This window comes from Hermetia illucens, chromosome 1 (genome assembly GCF_905115235.1).
Source record: "Hermetia illucens chromosome 1, iHerIll2.2.curated.20191125, whole genome shotgun sequence".
Lineage (NCBI taxonomy): Eukaryota > Metazoa > Arthropoda > Insecta > Diptera > Stratiomyidae > Hermetia > Hermetia illucens.
In genome coordinates, this window is record NC_051849.1 from 99,891,169 (window position 1) to 99,907,447 (window position 16,279).

General features: G+C 43.2%; 1 protein-coding gene across 1 annotated transcript; it reads left to right on the plus strand.

Annotated features, from left to right (window-relative positions):
• Positions 1-5,158: 5,158 nt before the first annotated feature.
• Positions 5,159-5,735, plus strand: LOC119661267 (protein POLR1D-like). The gene is made up of 2 exons (XM_038070525.1): positions 5,159-5,316; positions 5,375-5,735. Exons 1-2 carry the CDS (start codon positions 5,216-5,218, stop codon positions 5,670-5,672), a joined length of 399 nt encoding a protein of 132 aa, XP_037926453.1. The 5' UTR covers positions 5,159-5,215; the 3' UTR covers positions 5,673-5,735.
• Positions 5,736-16,279: the final 10,544 nt, after the last annotated feature.

A 16,279-nucleotide genomic window follows, 5' to 3' on the forward strand; every position in this document is an offset into this window, starting at 1 on the left:
ATGATCGATATAATCGTTATATCGCTCTCTAAGGCAATTATCTTGAATAATAAAATCAAATTTTATCGAAATAAATTTTTTGCTGTCAGCCTACGAACTTTTCAGGCCACCTGGTGCGCATGTTCAGAAGCCTCAGCTAAGAAATATCTATAACTTCAATTGACTTTTGACGAAATTGGTAAGAATTTTATCATACTTGCATAAATAGAAGAAATATCTGAATATTGCTGGAACGTCCATATGGCGATATTGATTGGACCAAAGCTACGTCTGTTTCCGTTAAATATGTGGTAATCAATATCTACTAAACGGAGTACAGCGCGTCCACCACGCATCGTTCTCAGTTCGACGAAATGCGCTTTAGCTCGCTCCAGATCTTCCCGAGGAGCCTACATTCCTCTTGTATTGTTCACTTTCCATGTGATAGTCCGATATATCAGCACAGAAAGAACGTTGGCGTCGAATCAATGATGTTAATGATGTCGGAGTTGAGAATTTTAGACAAAGCAACGAAAGCGAATATAATGCTGTTAATGCGTCAGGTGGCATTAAGCTTGTTGCGTCAGCAGAAATAACTACTAGCAAAATAGGTAAAATTATCGACACCTTTGATGTTCTGCCGTTTCATGCAAATAGGAAGAATCCGATAACTCATCAGATTGGAGACCTTGGTTTTATTGATGTTTATTTTCAGTCCAACTCTACACTACTCTCTTCTACTACTCCAGCGTCATTTGGTCAACTCTCCAACGGCCTCCGGACAAAACAGCATGAAGAACGTCAACGATAACAAGAAGAAGTACAAGACAAAATGCAGTCCAAGCGGATTTCGCTTTGAACCTCAAAATGCTCTGATATTTTACTTCGGTGCCGCACGTGATAGTTTGCACTATCATATGTGGTTCTGATAGCTAGTTCCTATGTGGAGTATTTCAGATAGACTCCCTGTTAACGCTGTTGATATCTCCAAAATGATCCGCAAGGTGTTGATATGGTCAGTGCAGGGGGATGGAGAGCGGAACTCTGCCTGCTCTCTATCGGTTAAGTTTTCAAAATATTGTTTAATATATTTTAGGATAATTTTAGCTATTATAATTGCGATGGCAGAAAGGATGCAATTGTGCAAATTGTTGCATTCAAGAGGGGTACCCTTCTTCGGAATCTTGACAATTATATTCACCGGAAAAGATACCAGGTTCCCAGGATTTATGGATCAGTGGAAGAAGCAATTCTGGAAGAAGCAGTTCCGCAGGTGACCCACTTGAGGACGTTGGTGGCAGAAATAATATCCTTTCTAAAAAAAGTTGGATGGAATCCTCTGGTGAAACCCTAGAGCTGCTGTTTCAGACGCACTTCCTCGCCAGCGAGGAGGACTGCGAGTCCGAGCCTTGCTTGGAGGGTATGCAGCCCCAATCGATAATTACTGAGGAGAAAATCGGTTGGGTTGTAAACCGCTTCGCCACATATGAATCTCCGGATTCAGATGGGGTAATGTCAGTCACGCTACAGCGGGAAAGGACCGGAATTGCATCTCTTTGGGATACATACGTCTTGGAGACGCGCGCATGTGGTTTTCATATCGCGAACCACATGTGTATGAATTATATTCAGGGCGAAATTGCTAAAAAAAATTCAGGCCTAAAGCCGGCTTTGACTAAATTAAATTTTGTTTAGGAATTGAAGGTGTCCTAAATTGAATCCATATAAGGGAACAAATGCCACCTTCGGTAACTGTGCTCCCAAGGTAGAGATGAGGCACCATCTGATAAGTTCCCTTTGTCCTAGGCGAAACAGCAAGTCTAATTTTTGCATCTTGGGTGCTTGCCCAAGATTGAGGGGTCCGTGGACCACAACCGTGGAAGTAAGTTTCTTCCCAAATAATCCGGTCCGTCATTAAGGGTGTGGACTCAGCACTCCCAGCATCCTAAACAAAAAAATATCTCACGCTGCTCCCAGGGCAGAGGTGAGGCAGCGTCTGATGAGTTGGACGAAAACGTCAGTCAGCCTTTTCGTTCTTTTTTGAAAACTTGGGTTTAACTCGAAAAAGAAGAGTCCGTGGACTACAAGGAAGAAGTAAGTTGCTTGCCAGGTGGTCCGGTCCGTCACCAAGTGGGTGCAGACTTAGGACTCCCAGCATGCTCAACAAAAAAATATCTGTTTGGAGGAGTAGTCCATATCAACATGTTGCGGTGACTAGCCATTTCAATTGCAGCAGATGGCACTTCACCTGATGTTATACGGTTGAGAACGCGGTTATCGTCATAGATGAGGGGTCGGCGTTATCACTCCCCTCTGACTACTTGCAAGTTCTTTCGTGATGCAGCATACAGTAAAACAATTTTAATTGTTTGCGGCAGCTTCTATTTCCCTGACTAGTGTACTAGCAAATTCACTTTTGTGACGCGGTACGTTACGTTTCTCTTTCTGCGACACAGCAGCTTAAACGCGTCACACGTTCGCCCCACTCGCAACAGTAATAACAACCCTCATTTCCCTAAGCTCCTCGATTCGCTTCCATGTCCCAGAAGTCAGCTAGAGATTATGGCTTTATTCCTAGTCCAGTCATTATTCTCAAGGGATTCGAGTTACTTTCAATTTACATGAGAAAATCAGGTTTTGTCTTTATTGATTTTTAAGGTTTTGTGTGAAACAAAACCTTATTAGAATCGAGCCGGTGTCTGTCTGTCCGTTTGTCTGTCCGTCTATCTATCTTAACCGATTGTCACGAAAATTGGTAAGAGTGTGTCATCTGCTGTTCCCTTTACATACAGTAAGTGGCGCCATTTTGTGTTAAGTTTAAGGAGGGGCTTCCCATACATGTGAATCTTCTTCTTTTTCTTCAGCCTTTGTCCCGCTTACAAGCGGGGTCGGCTTATGAATGGAAGGTGCAAAATTTTTTTTCATACAATGCATACAATTAAATTTCATACAACACAATTAAATGAAAGATTTCAATTAGTACTTTTCAAAACTGATTCCATATTTGATATTGGGTGAAACAAAGGGGAGTGAGGGCTCAAAATATGTCCCACAAAAAGTGTAACAGGTCTCGTTCTCAAAACCTATCCAACCGAAAAATCCGAAAAAAATCACAATGATGCATCTCTACGAAATCTAGGTCTCAAAATACATCCAGTGCCGATATCTGCACAAATAAAGTTAATAATAGTGTATTTCCACATTTTAGAAATTTACCCGGCAACCCCCCTTATGTTTATCCCATGACATGAGTGTAATAAAGAACATAATGCACAATTTGGTTAAGTTTGAAAAAAATCCATCCAATCCAATTAACAAAGTTATAGGGGTCAAACTGCCATTTTTTGTGAATTTCGTGCGTTCTGCAACCTGTGTGACGTCATCATCACATATCAATTCATGAATAGCACAACGAAGTAAGTTCATATGAATGGGGTCGCAAAGAATTATTTTGTTTTAGTTTTTTAGTCATTTGTATATGAATATCAATTACTGCAAACAGACATATGTGTATGTAGATATATAGTATATGCGCGCTAATGAAGTTTGCGGGTAGTGTCTCATTCAGATAGATATATTTGTGCATTAAACCAGCCGCATTTAATATACCTAGTTCATATGTACATATGTATCCTTTTATGCACGAAGTAAATCGGAAATATGGGTACCAGTTTATATACGTGCATATAAATGTACAGTATTCGGAAATAGGCAGTTTGTTTGTTTAGGGTGAGTATAATATCTGGTTGAATAGGTTAGATTTGTAACTATATACGGATAGAAGAATGCGCGTTGAAGTTATGTAAGACATAAGATGAACACAAAACCTTTATACCTTAAGCGCGAGCTTCCGGTATTCCGACTTGTTATATCAAAAATTCAGGTAATTACATTATTTTGATCATAGCTCCGTTATTGTTTATTCAACCGACTTCTATCATACTCTATTTTAAAGGCCTTTTCACACTTTAAAAGAGCTATAGATCAATTTCTACCAGAACTTTTTGCGTTTTTGCGTTATTTGACTTTGCAAGTTCTAATTTTTTAAGACATTACGAATTTACGTTTGACGAGCGATAACTTAGTCCATATTGCACCTACGATTTGTATCGTGATTTGACGTCGGACACCAGTCGACTCAGCTGTGAATGAGTACCTGAGTCAAATCAGGGTAATAATCTCGGTCAAGCGCAATGCTGACCACATTGCCTCATAGTGTACCGTTACGGTCTTAAATGAAGTGCTCTAACACACTTCAAGGCCCTGATCCAACATGGATTGTTGCGCCAACGATTATTATGTTATTATTATTAAAAAAAATAAAAAGATTCGTTCTTCTCGAAAAACCGTTTTTTCGACGAAGAACATGTTTGAACATGAATAACTCGAAAACTACTACTTGTACGAACAATTTTCACTAAACATTTTGTGTACCCCACCCCTCCGGGGAGGAGGCGCACATCGGCACCATATGACCTTTGTTTCCTATGCCACCCTCTACTCCCCCCCCCCCCCCCAAATTTCATGTCAATCGTTCACTGAATGAATTTGGAGGTTGAAACTTTAATGACTATTCGGGACTTGGACAACGACCTCATTTGCACCGGAGATAATATTGCTTTTGATAGTTGTCGAGCACTCATTAATATTCTCGAGCCAGTAGTTTGAGATGCCTGCCGCCGGTCAGCAAAATATTTTTTTCCTATTTCGTAAAACTTTTCCTTCGTCACTACAATTTTAAATTTCTATCAATTTCCGAAGAATTCAATATTTGACCTTCTACCATTTTCATCAATATTGAATTTGTTATTAAAAGTTGTTTTACGATCTCCTCTAAATGACTATATTATGGTATTCATTTCTTGAAAGTCAAGGAAGGAGACATTTAAACTAATTAAGGAGAAGTGTATTATCTTTTATCGTTTTTCGCACCCAAAAATTATAAAATTTGCTGCAACAGTTAACATATTGAAAAAAGCTAAATGTCTTCAGGTAAAAATGTGCATTTGTGCATAATGAGTGCGCATATTTAAACCGAAGCTTCCAGGTGTTAGCATTTCAGTGTAGTATCAAAAGAAAATTATCAATTCCGTTTCTCAAAGTCGTTTAAACACAATATTGAATGATATATACTTGTCTTTGCCCAAACTTGAATTGAACGTACTTATTTTTGTTTTCACCACTCTCACCACATTCTAAAATGTGAAATAAAAAAGAAGACATAACTCGTTGACAGATGGCTGAAGGCAGCAAAAGTGTAAACAATAATAAAGGGGACGCAACGAAGGTTTTAGCAAACCATGAAAAAACTGGAAGCCGGAGCAAGTCACTAGAGCAGTAAGCACAGAAAATAATTTCACCCCCGCCTAGATTTTAAATGCTCATATTTTTTCAGGAAGGCAGTTGACGAAATTCTCCGCGAAATAAAGCTGAAATCAATTCGAGCGGAGGCGGTTGGTCCGTCCGGTTGGCTGGACGCCCCTGTAAAACGTACAAATAAGAGATTCCTTGGGAATACTTTGAAAGCTGCTGTGAAGCACAACACTCGCAAGGCGGACAGGGAGAAGTTCCAGTCGGAGAAGAAACTGCTCGAGATGGACTATGACAAACATCCGTCGAGAAGACCGAAATTTGGTGACCGCAAATTCATCTTCAAGAAACCCAGCAGTGCGAACGATTCTAAGCAAAAGTAGTACCTGAATTATTCTCTTTATTAATTGTGTTTATGAATAGAAACTATACAAATGTCTACCTTATTGGGTCTGTTTCATATATTTTTGGAAGTACGGCTTTTGCTGCATTCAGTATAGCCGAATGTAGCCGTATGTGTGTGATATTCAGGGCAGCAGTGATCAGCTTTTACCCTAAGATCTTTCCAATTCCGATGGAGAATAGAAGTAAATGGGTCCAATAGCCGTTGAATTGTAAACGCTGTTTTGACAGTTTGATGGTGTTAAGGTTGTTATAGATTTTAGACAAAACAGCGCAGGTGGAGTGACCGCTGGTAATGCATCGGTGGACATCCAGTTTGGTGCCCTTATTGCAGGGACGCTTCCTAGATATAGAAATTGAACACCGCCCTTGATGGCCTGCCCATTTATACAGATAGGAAGAGTGCGGAGAACAGCCATACGGAAAACTTTCGCTTTGCTGGGGTTTATTTCCAGTCAAACCCTGTCTCATTCTTTCTCAAAGTCCAGAACCAGTTGCCGAAAGTCCATGACAATGAGGAGCAAAAAGATGTCAACGACTTACTAAACCCATCGAAGTCTTCCGGCGAAGACAGTATGAAACAGGGGAAACGTATTGTTCACAAAATGCATTACAACCGGACTCGGTTTTGAAACTCTGAGATTTCACGTCGATGCAGCACATAACAACTTGGGCCCTCATATGTCGCATCCTAGCCATTTGTTTTTCTGGAATACTCCTCCAAAGTAGATCATTCCAGCTACACTCGCACTCGCTGTCGGACGCATTCCCGAAAACGATGAAAAGCAGAATGTAGGTTTACCCGGCGTTGAGCGACAGTCGGATCGAGGAAGCGAAAAGTCCATGCTCTAATCCTCCGCGAGTAAACGCAGTAGCGATGCCCAAACAAAGTGAAGCAACCATCGGGTGATAGTCCCTTTCGAGGCAGATATAAACGCACATTCAGAAGATAACTAGCTTGCAATTATCATCAAACTACTCACTCCGATTGCATTTCCTACTGATGCCAAAAGAGTTGATGAGCAGACCAATGATACAAGTCCGTGAGTTATTTTCAGGCTTCGTTTATTGTAGCTTCAACCCCTGGGCAACTTGAACTTGATTACGGTTAAAAGTGATATTAACTCCTTTTACACAGAATGAAAACCCAACTCAGCAACCTCAACGCTCCCATCTGTTTTTCAGACGTCCTGGAAGTGATTTTAGAGAGCATAATGGTCTTCCATTTTGCTCAGGAAAAAGCAATGATAACAATTACGTAGTGTGCTCATTGTGTGATTAACCATAAGCCATACTAATGGAGGAATAATTCATTTTAGACGGGATAATCCTTAGAAATGCTGCTTGTCTTTAATTGCAGTAGCTTCGGTGCTTTGGTAGTTATTACAGTCATTTAGTTCGACGGATCGAACGCTACGCTCTAGAAATGTCTCCGTGGTATAAGGTAAATGATGACTCAAATGATTTTATAATAATAAAAAAAACTTGATTATGACAAGGCTTTCGCTAGCGTTCCGCATATCTGGCTAATCGATGTCCAACATCTGTATTGCATTGATCCCAAAATGATAAAGTTTTTGACGACAGTCATGGAAGGGTGGCATACCACCCAGTGCGTACATCTGAGGGTGCTAATCCCTCAGAGCCCATCCGTGTACGGAAGGGCATCTTCCAGGGGAATTCGTTGAGTCCCCTTTGGTTTTGCATGGCACTGAACCCCTTTTATGGCTACTGAATGATGCTAGAGGACATGGTTTTACAATAAACTATGGGCTAGGTGGTAAGAGCGAACTGACACACTTGATGTACTTAAATGACATCAAGCTGTATGCTGGTATTGACGACCATCTTAGAAGTCTGGGCTAGTAGAAATGTTCAGCCGTGATATTCGAATGGAGTTTGGATTAGACAAGCGTCGAATCCAACCTATTCGCAAAGGTTATTGGTGACCTCCACATCGAAGCTATGACCGAGATAGACTTTTACAAGCTTCTAAGAATTCTGTAAGGAACCCACGCTCGAGTTAGTGATTTGCATGGTGGTCTGCTGTTCGAATTCCTGTGACGTGTGAAGCTTGTGCTGAAATCGCATTTCTCGGGCAAGAACCCGAACCCGGCCCTTTACTGGCTTATGCATTCGGAATATTGCCGTAGACGAAGACCGATCTGGAAAACGTCTAGCGGCGGATGCGGACTACTATGTCCAAATTCCGAATGCAACATCTAAACTCTGCTGTGGAGCGGATGAACCTGCCTCGTGACATCAGAGGTAGGGCTGTAGTTGACGTGGCGGCACAACATCATCGCCAAGTCGCTTCGCTACGCGTTTATTTTTACAGCAAAGAGCAGGCGAGTCCCTTGCATGCGGCTGTCTGTAAGGCAGACTGTGGATTGACTCCACTTAACTTGAAGGATCAATCTTTCCATCTTCTGAGTGGGGTGAAGTCGGACCAAGAGCGGATCGATGAATGGAAGTCGAAGACAATGCACGGTAAACACGTGAATTGTCTTTGGCAGCCATTTGTCGATTTGCATCTGTCGAACAGATGGCTATGTGCTGGGGAGCTCTTTGCTGAGACGGAGGGGTTTATGTGTGCCATTCAGGATGGCGTGGTCGCCACCCGAGCTTATAAAAAGCTCATCATGATAGAACGGGTGGAGAACGACTAGTGCAGAATGTGTGGTTCGGCGTTAGAGACGTTGGACCATCTTAATTCTAGCTGCACTGTTATGGCACAGGTGCAAAACATCACCAGGCATAATGCTGTATGTAAGGTTATCCATCAAAACCTTGCATACAAACATGGGTTGATAACGGGAACATGCCCGGTTGACGGAAATGAACCGCAGGCAGTACTTGATAGTTCTGCTTACATGCACAAACAAGTTGTAACTGATCGCCATATTCAGGTGGCTCCGCGTATATTATTGATGTTGCTGTCCCCCGTAACAGCAACATTGATCGGAAATACGTGGAGAAGAAGATGAACCATGAGCGACTGGCTCGGGAAATCAAAGAAATTTGGTCTCTCGAATGGGTAGTTGTAGTTCCCATAATATTGTCAGCTACCTGTATTGTACCGGTCTATCAATTTTCTATCATTATTTGTATTCGTTTTAATGGAATGTCTTGAGAAAACTGCATTTAAATTTAAAAAGATTTTACATTCTGAATGGTCACAAACATCTTCTAATTCTTAAACGCATTTGCTCAAAAAGACATTCAAAACTTCTCCTTATTTTTCTTAAGAACTAGTGGATTAATTTCAATATTTTTTGTTCATCAAAATGACCGCAACACTCGTCATTAAGCGGCTTTTTCGATGTTGTAGGTAAAAAAATGAGGGCAATTTCGAAATTAATTTTTTTAAAAGGTGCTAACCGCTTCCGTTAGTTCTAGTTCAGGCGACAACTACAACTATTCTAAGCAAAACTGTATTCACACTTTCTTCTTCGGGTTCACGGTTTGGTTAAAAACACAGGGCAAGATTGATCATGTCTAAGAGAGTTCAATTTCAATTTCAAATATTACCCTACGTATAACAACACTATGCAAAATACCGTACGTTGCGGGTTTTACTGCTATTTGCCTTCAGAACACTTTATAGTCGAAAATATAATTTTTCTAGCGCAAGTTCATTGTATCAAGTGAATTTAATAATTTCCTTCAATTTTTAAATATTATTGCGTTGATTATTCTGCTCAGCTTTTTAGTAGTTTTCCATCGAATTCGATGTTTAGACCAGTCGTCCCGACTTGACTGTTAAAATCCTCAAGTATGATTTTGATATCATACTTGGGACAGACTTCGAAAGTTCGTTCTACTGCCTCGTCAAAGGTATCCTTCTCCGACTTTGCAGTCTCCTCCGAAATAGTTGTTGAAAGAACCTGGTTTGCGCGGAAAGCGGTCAACAAACATATAGGCAATATAGGCCCGGATCGTTATCTCGTTGGCATGGTGCTCCAAACTTGAATAACAACAAGGCCCAGAATCCTCTCTGACAATCAACACTGAAGCCATCCACAACACACCCCTCCGCAACATCGAATTGGTGGACCTCTGCGCAAATGATGATGATGATATTGCTAAATTTGCCTGACAAACGCAGAGTGCATAGCCGTTTGCTTATATTTTCAAAATCGATAAAAGCAAGTTCGATTTTTTAGCTGGCTAAGAATCCTACTCTGAGCACATGATTCACAGGATGGCCGCTATAATATATATAGCTGCTCTTCTTCAGGAGTCCACCGCACTTCTTATAACGCTATTGCATTAGCCGTATATTAGGACAGGGTATCGGCTAGCTACCGGGCAGCATTCAATTTGAATCGGTGGTGCACGTTCCATGAGAAAATGCGTAAGTCATTATTTCGTTTTCGATGCCGGGTTCGTCGTTGTGTTAGCAATCCGGTCCGAGGCTCCTTTTGTCGGTTCGTAACATCGGTTTTCCGTGTAGTGTTATCAGCCCTACCCAAGCCCCAACCTGGAGGACCAGTTGGTACAATTTGTCCCGTTTTTAGGCGCGGAGGACTCGCTTTCCTCCGTTTCCCTCTGCAGCTTTTCGTTAAGAAAGAGCTCTCTGCGGTCACCACATGGAGGTGGAAATAGGGTTTAGTAGTAGAGCTGTTGGTGTTTGTTCAGCAGGTGTTTCCCAGGTTTTATGTTCCATCGTGGGTACCAATCCACGTTTCAACCTTGGGACCTATATTACCCTTTGACCACTTGTGTGGAACGACATTTCGTCAAAAATTCTGTTTCGTTTAGGTTCAGTTTCATATCCTGCTGCATAAGGTAGTCCTTCCACTTTTGGACAAGTTTCTCGAGATTATCTTTACTGTAAGACGTTGGGAAAACATCATCTAAATAGATCAGTGCATAGGCCGCTGGACGTTGTGTGTCCTTTGTGACAGTGTCCATAATAATAACAAAGAGGAGTGGTGAGAAGAGGTGCCTTCTGATGAATAACAACAAAGGCAGGAAGCGTTTTCGAGATACCTGCCACATCTCCAACTTTTCTCTTCGAATCCCGGTACCCACATAGGTTCCTCTAGCACTAAGCATTCCCCTAGAGCATACCACATGAGTTAGTGTGAGACAGGGTCAAACAGCTTCTCTTAATCGAGAAATGCACTGTAGAAAGGGCGACGCTTTTTATAGTGTTTCTCTATGGGTAACGGCGCAGTTTGAATTGTACTAGTAGTTACGCAATTCTTGGCCCCTCCGCTTGGTTCACGATTATTTGAACGATGCTGCGAACTCGTTTATTAAGTGTTCAAAAATCCTCATGGTATAGGGCAGCAATCGAATCGGACGGTAATTTAAAGTTTCAGGGCTGCCTTTCTTTTTCCACATTGAAACAGTTATGCTTTTTTGCCGGGCAGATGATGTTCTAATCTCCTCAATAACCCGATTGAAGAGCTCACTTCGCAACAGCTAAGTTTCATTTGGGGTTCATAACGTTCGCGAGCCTCGCGAAGCATGCCGTTCGAGGTTTAAGTCAAACTGCGAGCGTTATTCGTTAATGTCAGTTTTTACTCGCACTTCGCTCGGGACGATCCATATCCGTTGGTGGGTCATTAGCTCAAAAACATTGAGATGAAATGTCTTTTTTTCGATACCAAAAGAACGAGATTGTTCAGGTACTCGTTATATTAAATTACATGACATACAAAATAGATACAAATGTATTTCCTAAATAATTACTTCCTCAAAATTCCGTTTTGATAGTTGAAACTTTTGATTCTTGAAACTTGTTTCGTTTGGAAGTACACATAAGACGGGACAATTTTCACCGCGCGGGTGCCATACGGAACGCAGCTAATATTGGGTTCCCCTTTCCAGAGCTCAACTGTGAAATCATCAGGTTCTTTTTTTTTGAACGATTTCATTTATTTGATTGCTTCCTCGATTTCAATGGTGTTGACAGGAATTGGTCGAAATGTCGGCAGTGTTTGAGGAAATAAAGGATGGGCAAATTGTTCCGTTAAAATTTGCTCGAAATATCTCTGCCTTCTACCGTGCCACCCACATAATCATTAAGATCGCCCGCAACGACAATGTAGTCATATGTAGGTGGGCAGGTACAAGTTTTCGTGTCAAGTAGTTGAATTTTTACCGCTATTGCATCTTTTGGCACCACACCACCGAGTTTCTTATGAAGCGCAAATACCAATGCACCTATTCGGGAGGGCTCTTATCAAAAATCTTTGCTCATTTCTCGACAGGCCCAACTTGACACGTTAACTGAGGTAGATGACCTAGCATTTCTCCGAGGCTTTTTACTCAACGCGATCTTTTTTAAGGTTATATGTAAAACAAAAATTTATTAAAATGTTTACTGTCTGTCTGTTTGTCTGTCCGCCCGCTTGCCCGTCACACGCATTTTTCTCGGAGACGGGTGTATTTTTTTTTCATCAAATTTAGTCATGTGGGGTATCAAATCAATACTACTGCTTTCTGAAGCTGGTCTTAATTTTTTATATTTGTCGGCAAGGTGGTTAGCGCAGGGGATCGAAAGTGATCATTTCTTTAACGGATCCATTCTCAGAAACTACTCCACCGAAAAATCTGAAAAAAAAATCAAGGAACGACGCTATATGGTGCCGAGGCTCCGAAATACCCCCATGCCGATATCTTACAAAATAAAGTTAACAATAGTATATTAGTATAATTTTTAGTAATTAACTGCAAAGCTCTTCTTAGGTTCATCCTAGCACCAGAAAGCAGCACTACCGGATGAAGCAACGTAAGCTATAATATAGAGCATGATCCTTTGGTGGAAATCGCACAATTACTAACGAAGTTATAATAGGTCAGGTCCCTCAGGGATCGTCAACGATCTTTCACGGGTCGTTTACGATACGGGGAGTGGCGTCCCCGAGGTGCCCAGGCAAGTAGTTCTGACCCCCTAGCTGGCATAATACTTACATCCTAGGTAGTAGCTTCGAGAAAGTTTCTCGGTGAAGAGCGAACTGCTAATGACCGATACACGCCGGGACACACTGGGAGTCCCCGGAGCCGTCGACAACTCCCTGTCGACGTCGATGGGGTGATATGAGCCTAGCTCTGCCAAGGTGGTAGTTGTGGCGTGTATCAGGAGCCAGCCCCTTCGGGACCCTGGTCGGGTAGTGTGCATTCAACCGCGTTGCCCCGAGCGAGCGCTGATCCATCCGCGTTTATTCGCAGCACGAAAATGCGCCGTCCGCCCCAGCGCCCAGCGAAGGACGCGACAAAGGCTGAAATACCCGACGACACATCGGGACGCGCACGCGGAGAGAAAGACTCACAAAGTGATGCGGCACCTGCAACGCAGATAGGAACCCAGACCATACCACATAGTGCTATAATTGGGGAAAGTGGCACAGTGGAAACTGCCGAAACTAATCAAATGGTTTCGAATATAAGCAGAGTGGGAGGACTGTCGACTACTCTGGCGCAAGCTGCAGAGGAAGCTTATTAAGGAGGCTTATTAAGAAATGCACGGCAGCTGTCAAGCACATGCGATCTGCGACGTTCCTCCAGAAAAACGTCGACAAGGGGGTGAAAAACGGGCTAATGGAACTGGAAGAGCTCCTGGACAGGATTTCATACTATAGGCGAACATGGAAAGTAAGACAAAAGTAAAAAAAAAGTCTTAGTCAAACTAGGCCCGAAGACTGTGAAGCAGTCAAGGGGCTTCTTGGAGAAAAAGCTTTGGTTTCTAGCCTGGAACCCACGTGTGCTTTGGAAATCCGAGACCTTGACTGTCTTACGGAAAAGAACGAAGTAGAAGAAGCCATCAAACGCGAATGCCCGGAGGTAACTAATGTCCGGATTGGTATCACCTCCGCGAACTCCCGAGGCCAAAAACTCGCTGGGGTGGAAGTTGCCGAGCAATCCGCGAGGAAGCTTGTAATAGCGGGAAAATAAGAATTGGTTGGGTAGTGTGTAGGATACGAATCCGGGCTACCCCAATCAAATGTTACAGATGTTTGGATTATAGTCACACATCTGCAAACTGTCGGGGACCTGATAGAAGGGCAACATGCCGTAAATGGAAAGCTGCGTCCTATGCAGGGACCGTGGCGCGACTGATGAGAGCGTTGCGCACACAGCTGGATCGGGGTGGTGTCCAGTTTTTAGAGCAGAAGTGGAAAGAGCTAGGACACGGTCAACATGATTCGCATCCTACAAATCAATATGCACCGGAGTGCAACCGCTCACGAGTTGCTAGCGCAGTTCGCTATGGAGACCAAAGCTGATTTAGTACTCATCAGTGAGCACTATGACACATTCTAGGCACACTAGACAATACTTTCAACGTGCCGAACTATCCCTTACGGATTTTGAGGGACTATCTGAGGAACCGCTCCCTGCTCTACGAAACACTAGAGGGTCAAAGGTGGATGGAGGTCACGTCGGGGGTAGCACAGGGCTCCATCTTAGGGCCGGACCTCTGGAACGCTACCTATGACAGTCTGCTTAAACTCGACATGCCAGAACTCGCGCCTGGCCGGCTATGCAGATGATGTCGCAGCGCTTGTTGCTGGACGTACTGTCGAACAAGCGCAAAGCAGACTCGGCATATTGATGCGACGGGTAAGCGGATGGATGACTACTCACGGTTTCAACCTTGCACTGGAACTGGAAAAAACTGAAGTAGTCATCCTGACTAAAAAGAGAATTCCGGCCCTGCGTCCCATATCGTTCGGCGAGTCGATAATCGAGTCAAAATCAGCGGTAAAGTACCTCGGGTTGACTCTTGACTCAAAGATGAACTTTTCTGAGCAAATCAAAGCAGCAGCGAACAAGGCTGCGGCTGGAGTTTCGGCGTTAAGTAGGCTAATGGCAAACATTGGGGGTCCTACGTCTAGTAGGCGACGTCTCCTGATGAGTTCAACGCCATCTGTCCTGCTCTACGGCCCAGGGGTATGGGCTGGCGCTCTTAACAAGGAGGTATATCGTAAACGCCTTGCGCAAGTACAGAGATGCGGAGCTTTACGGGTGGGGTCTGCGTACCGCACTGTCTCTGAACCGGCCGTGATAGTGATCGCGGGAGTGATCCCCGTTGTCCTTCTTGCTAGGGAGCGTCAGGTCATATACAAGCGCAAAGGAGATGAGCAAAGGGAGGTGGTTGCTCGCGAAGAACGGCAACACACTCTAGACGAGTGCAGCTCTCGTGGCAAAATGAAACTAGAGGCAGATGGACTACGTGGCTCATCAGTAACTTAGGTGCGTGGCTGAATCGGAAGCATGGTGAGACTGACTATTTCCTTACCCAATTTTTAAGTGGGCATGGAAGTTTTCAGTTTTACCTGCACAAGATTGGAAAGGCGCGTTCTCCGGATTGTGTGTTTTGCAATGGAGTTGTGGACGACGCCCACCACACTTTTTTTTCTTGTGGAAGGTGGGATGGGGTTCGTCAGCAGCTCTATTTAAACACAGGGGATCTCTCTCCAGATAACATTGTCGAAGAGATGCTGAGGACTGCTGACAGGTGGAACCGTGTTGCCCATTACTTCCGGGCCCTTCTCGTTGCTAAGAAGATAGAACTCGACCGGTGGAGGAGCCGGATGGCAGGGGATTCCTTGAACTGACAGTTTCCTTCCTCCTCTCCCCTCCCGTTGGTGAAAGGAATTCCCTGATTTGAAGGCTCCGCAAGGCGGGAGAGTTCGGGGACTAGCCCGAAGTAAAGTGATATACGGTTCCAGGCTAGCTCTCTGACGATGGGGAGGTGTTTAGTTGGTAGTCCAACGACGTACCGAATCGGGAGTCCAACACTGTGTGCGGAAATGCATTCATCTACCCCCCCCCCCCCCCCCCCCCCCCAAAAAAAAAGAATAGGTCAAAATTGTCGGTTCTTTGCAAGTGCAATATCAGCTGAGAGTGGATATTCTCACATAATATATGCATGTACATTACGTGCTAGCTACTTATAGGACAGATGCCTAGTCAAATGTTGTTATAAAAGAAATGTACAAAACCTTTCATGCCTGAAGCGCCCAGCTTCCAGTTTCCCGACTTGTTTGTTGACATTGAATGCGTTTGTATGGAACCTGCCATCAAGGGAGATCAGGTAGAATTTAGCATATTTGGAGTAACTCTAATTATACTTTATAAGTATCTACACCGCTTTCGGTTGGATGATTCTCCGAATTGTGCCAGATGCGATGGCATACCGGAGGATCCAGAGCATGTGATGTTTCACTGCCCAATATTTGCAATGGAGAGGAGCTTAAACCAGGTGCTGGCCAGGAGCGTGACCCCGGAGAGCTTGGTTGCGGAGATGCTGAAGTTCGAGGAGAAGTGACTTACGGTTTGCTCCGCAATCACGCAAATGCAGGAGGAGTTGCTGAAGGAACAAAAAAGGAGGAAACCCGCAGGTGGGAAAAGGATGAATCCCTAAGGGCAACCCAGGCGAAGTGAAAAAACAATACTTTATTTATCTGTTTCGTTGATCTCAGCATTTTATTTTTGTTCTATCTCCTCCTTTAGCTTTTTGTTTTTTCATTATTATGACTATGAATATTTTAAATTATCTTACTAACGTCAAAATATCCAATCATTGCCCACAGCAATGGTTCCAACTACCTTTTAGGCTCTCATAACA

Coding starts and splice junctions, on each gene's coding strand:
- LOC119661267 (XM_038070525.1), top strand. CDS start 5,216: ATGGCTGAAGGCAGCAAAAGTGTAAACAATAATAAAGGGGACGCAACG. Junction 5,317..5,374: donor CGGAGCAAGTCACTAGAGCA/GTAAGCACAGAA, acceptor ATATTTTTTCAG/GAAGGCAGTTGACGAAATTC.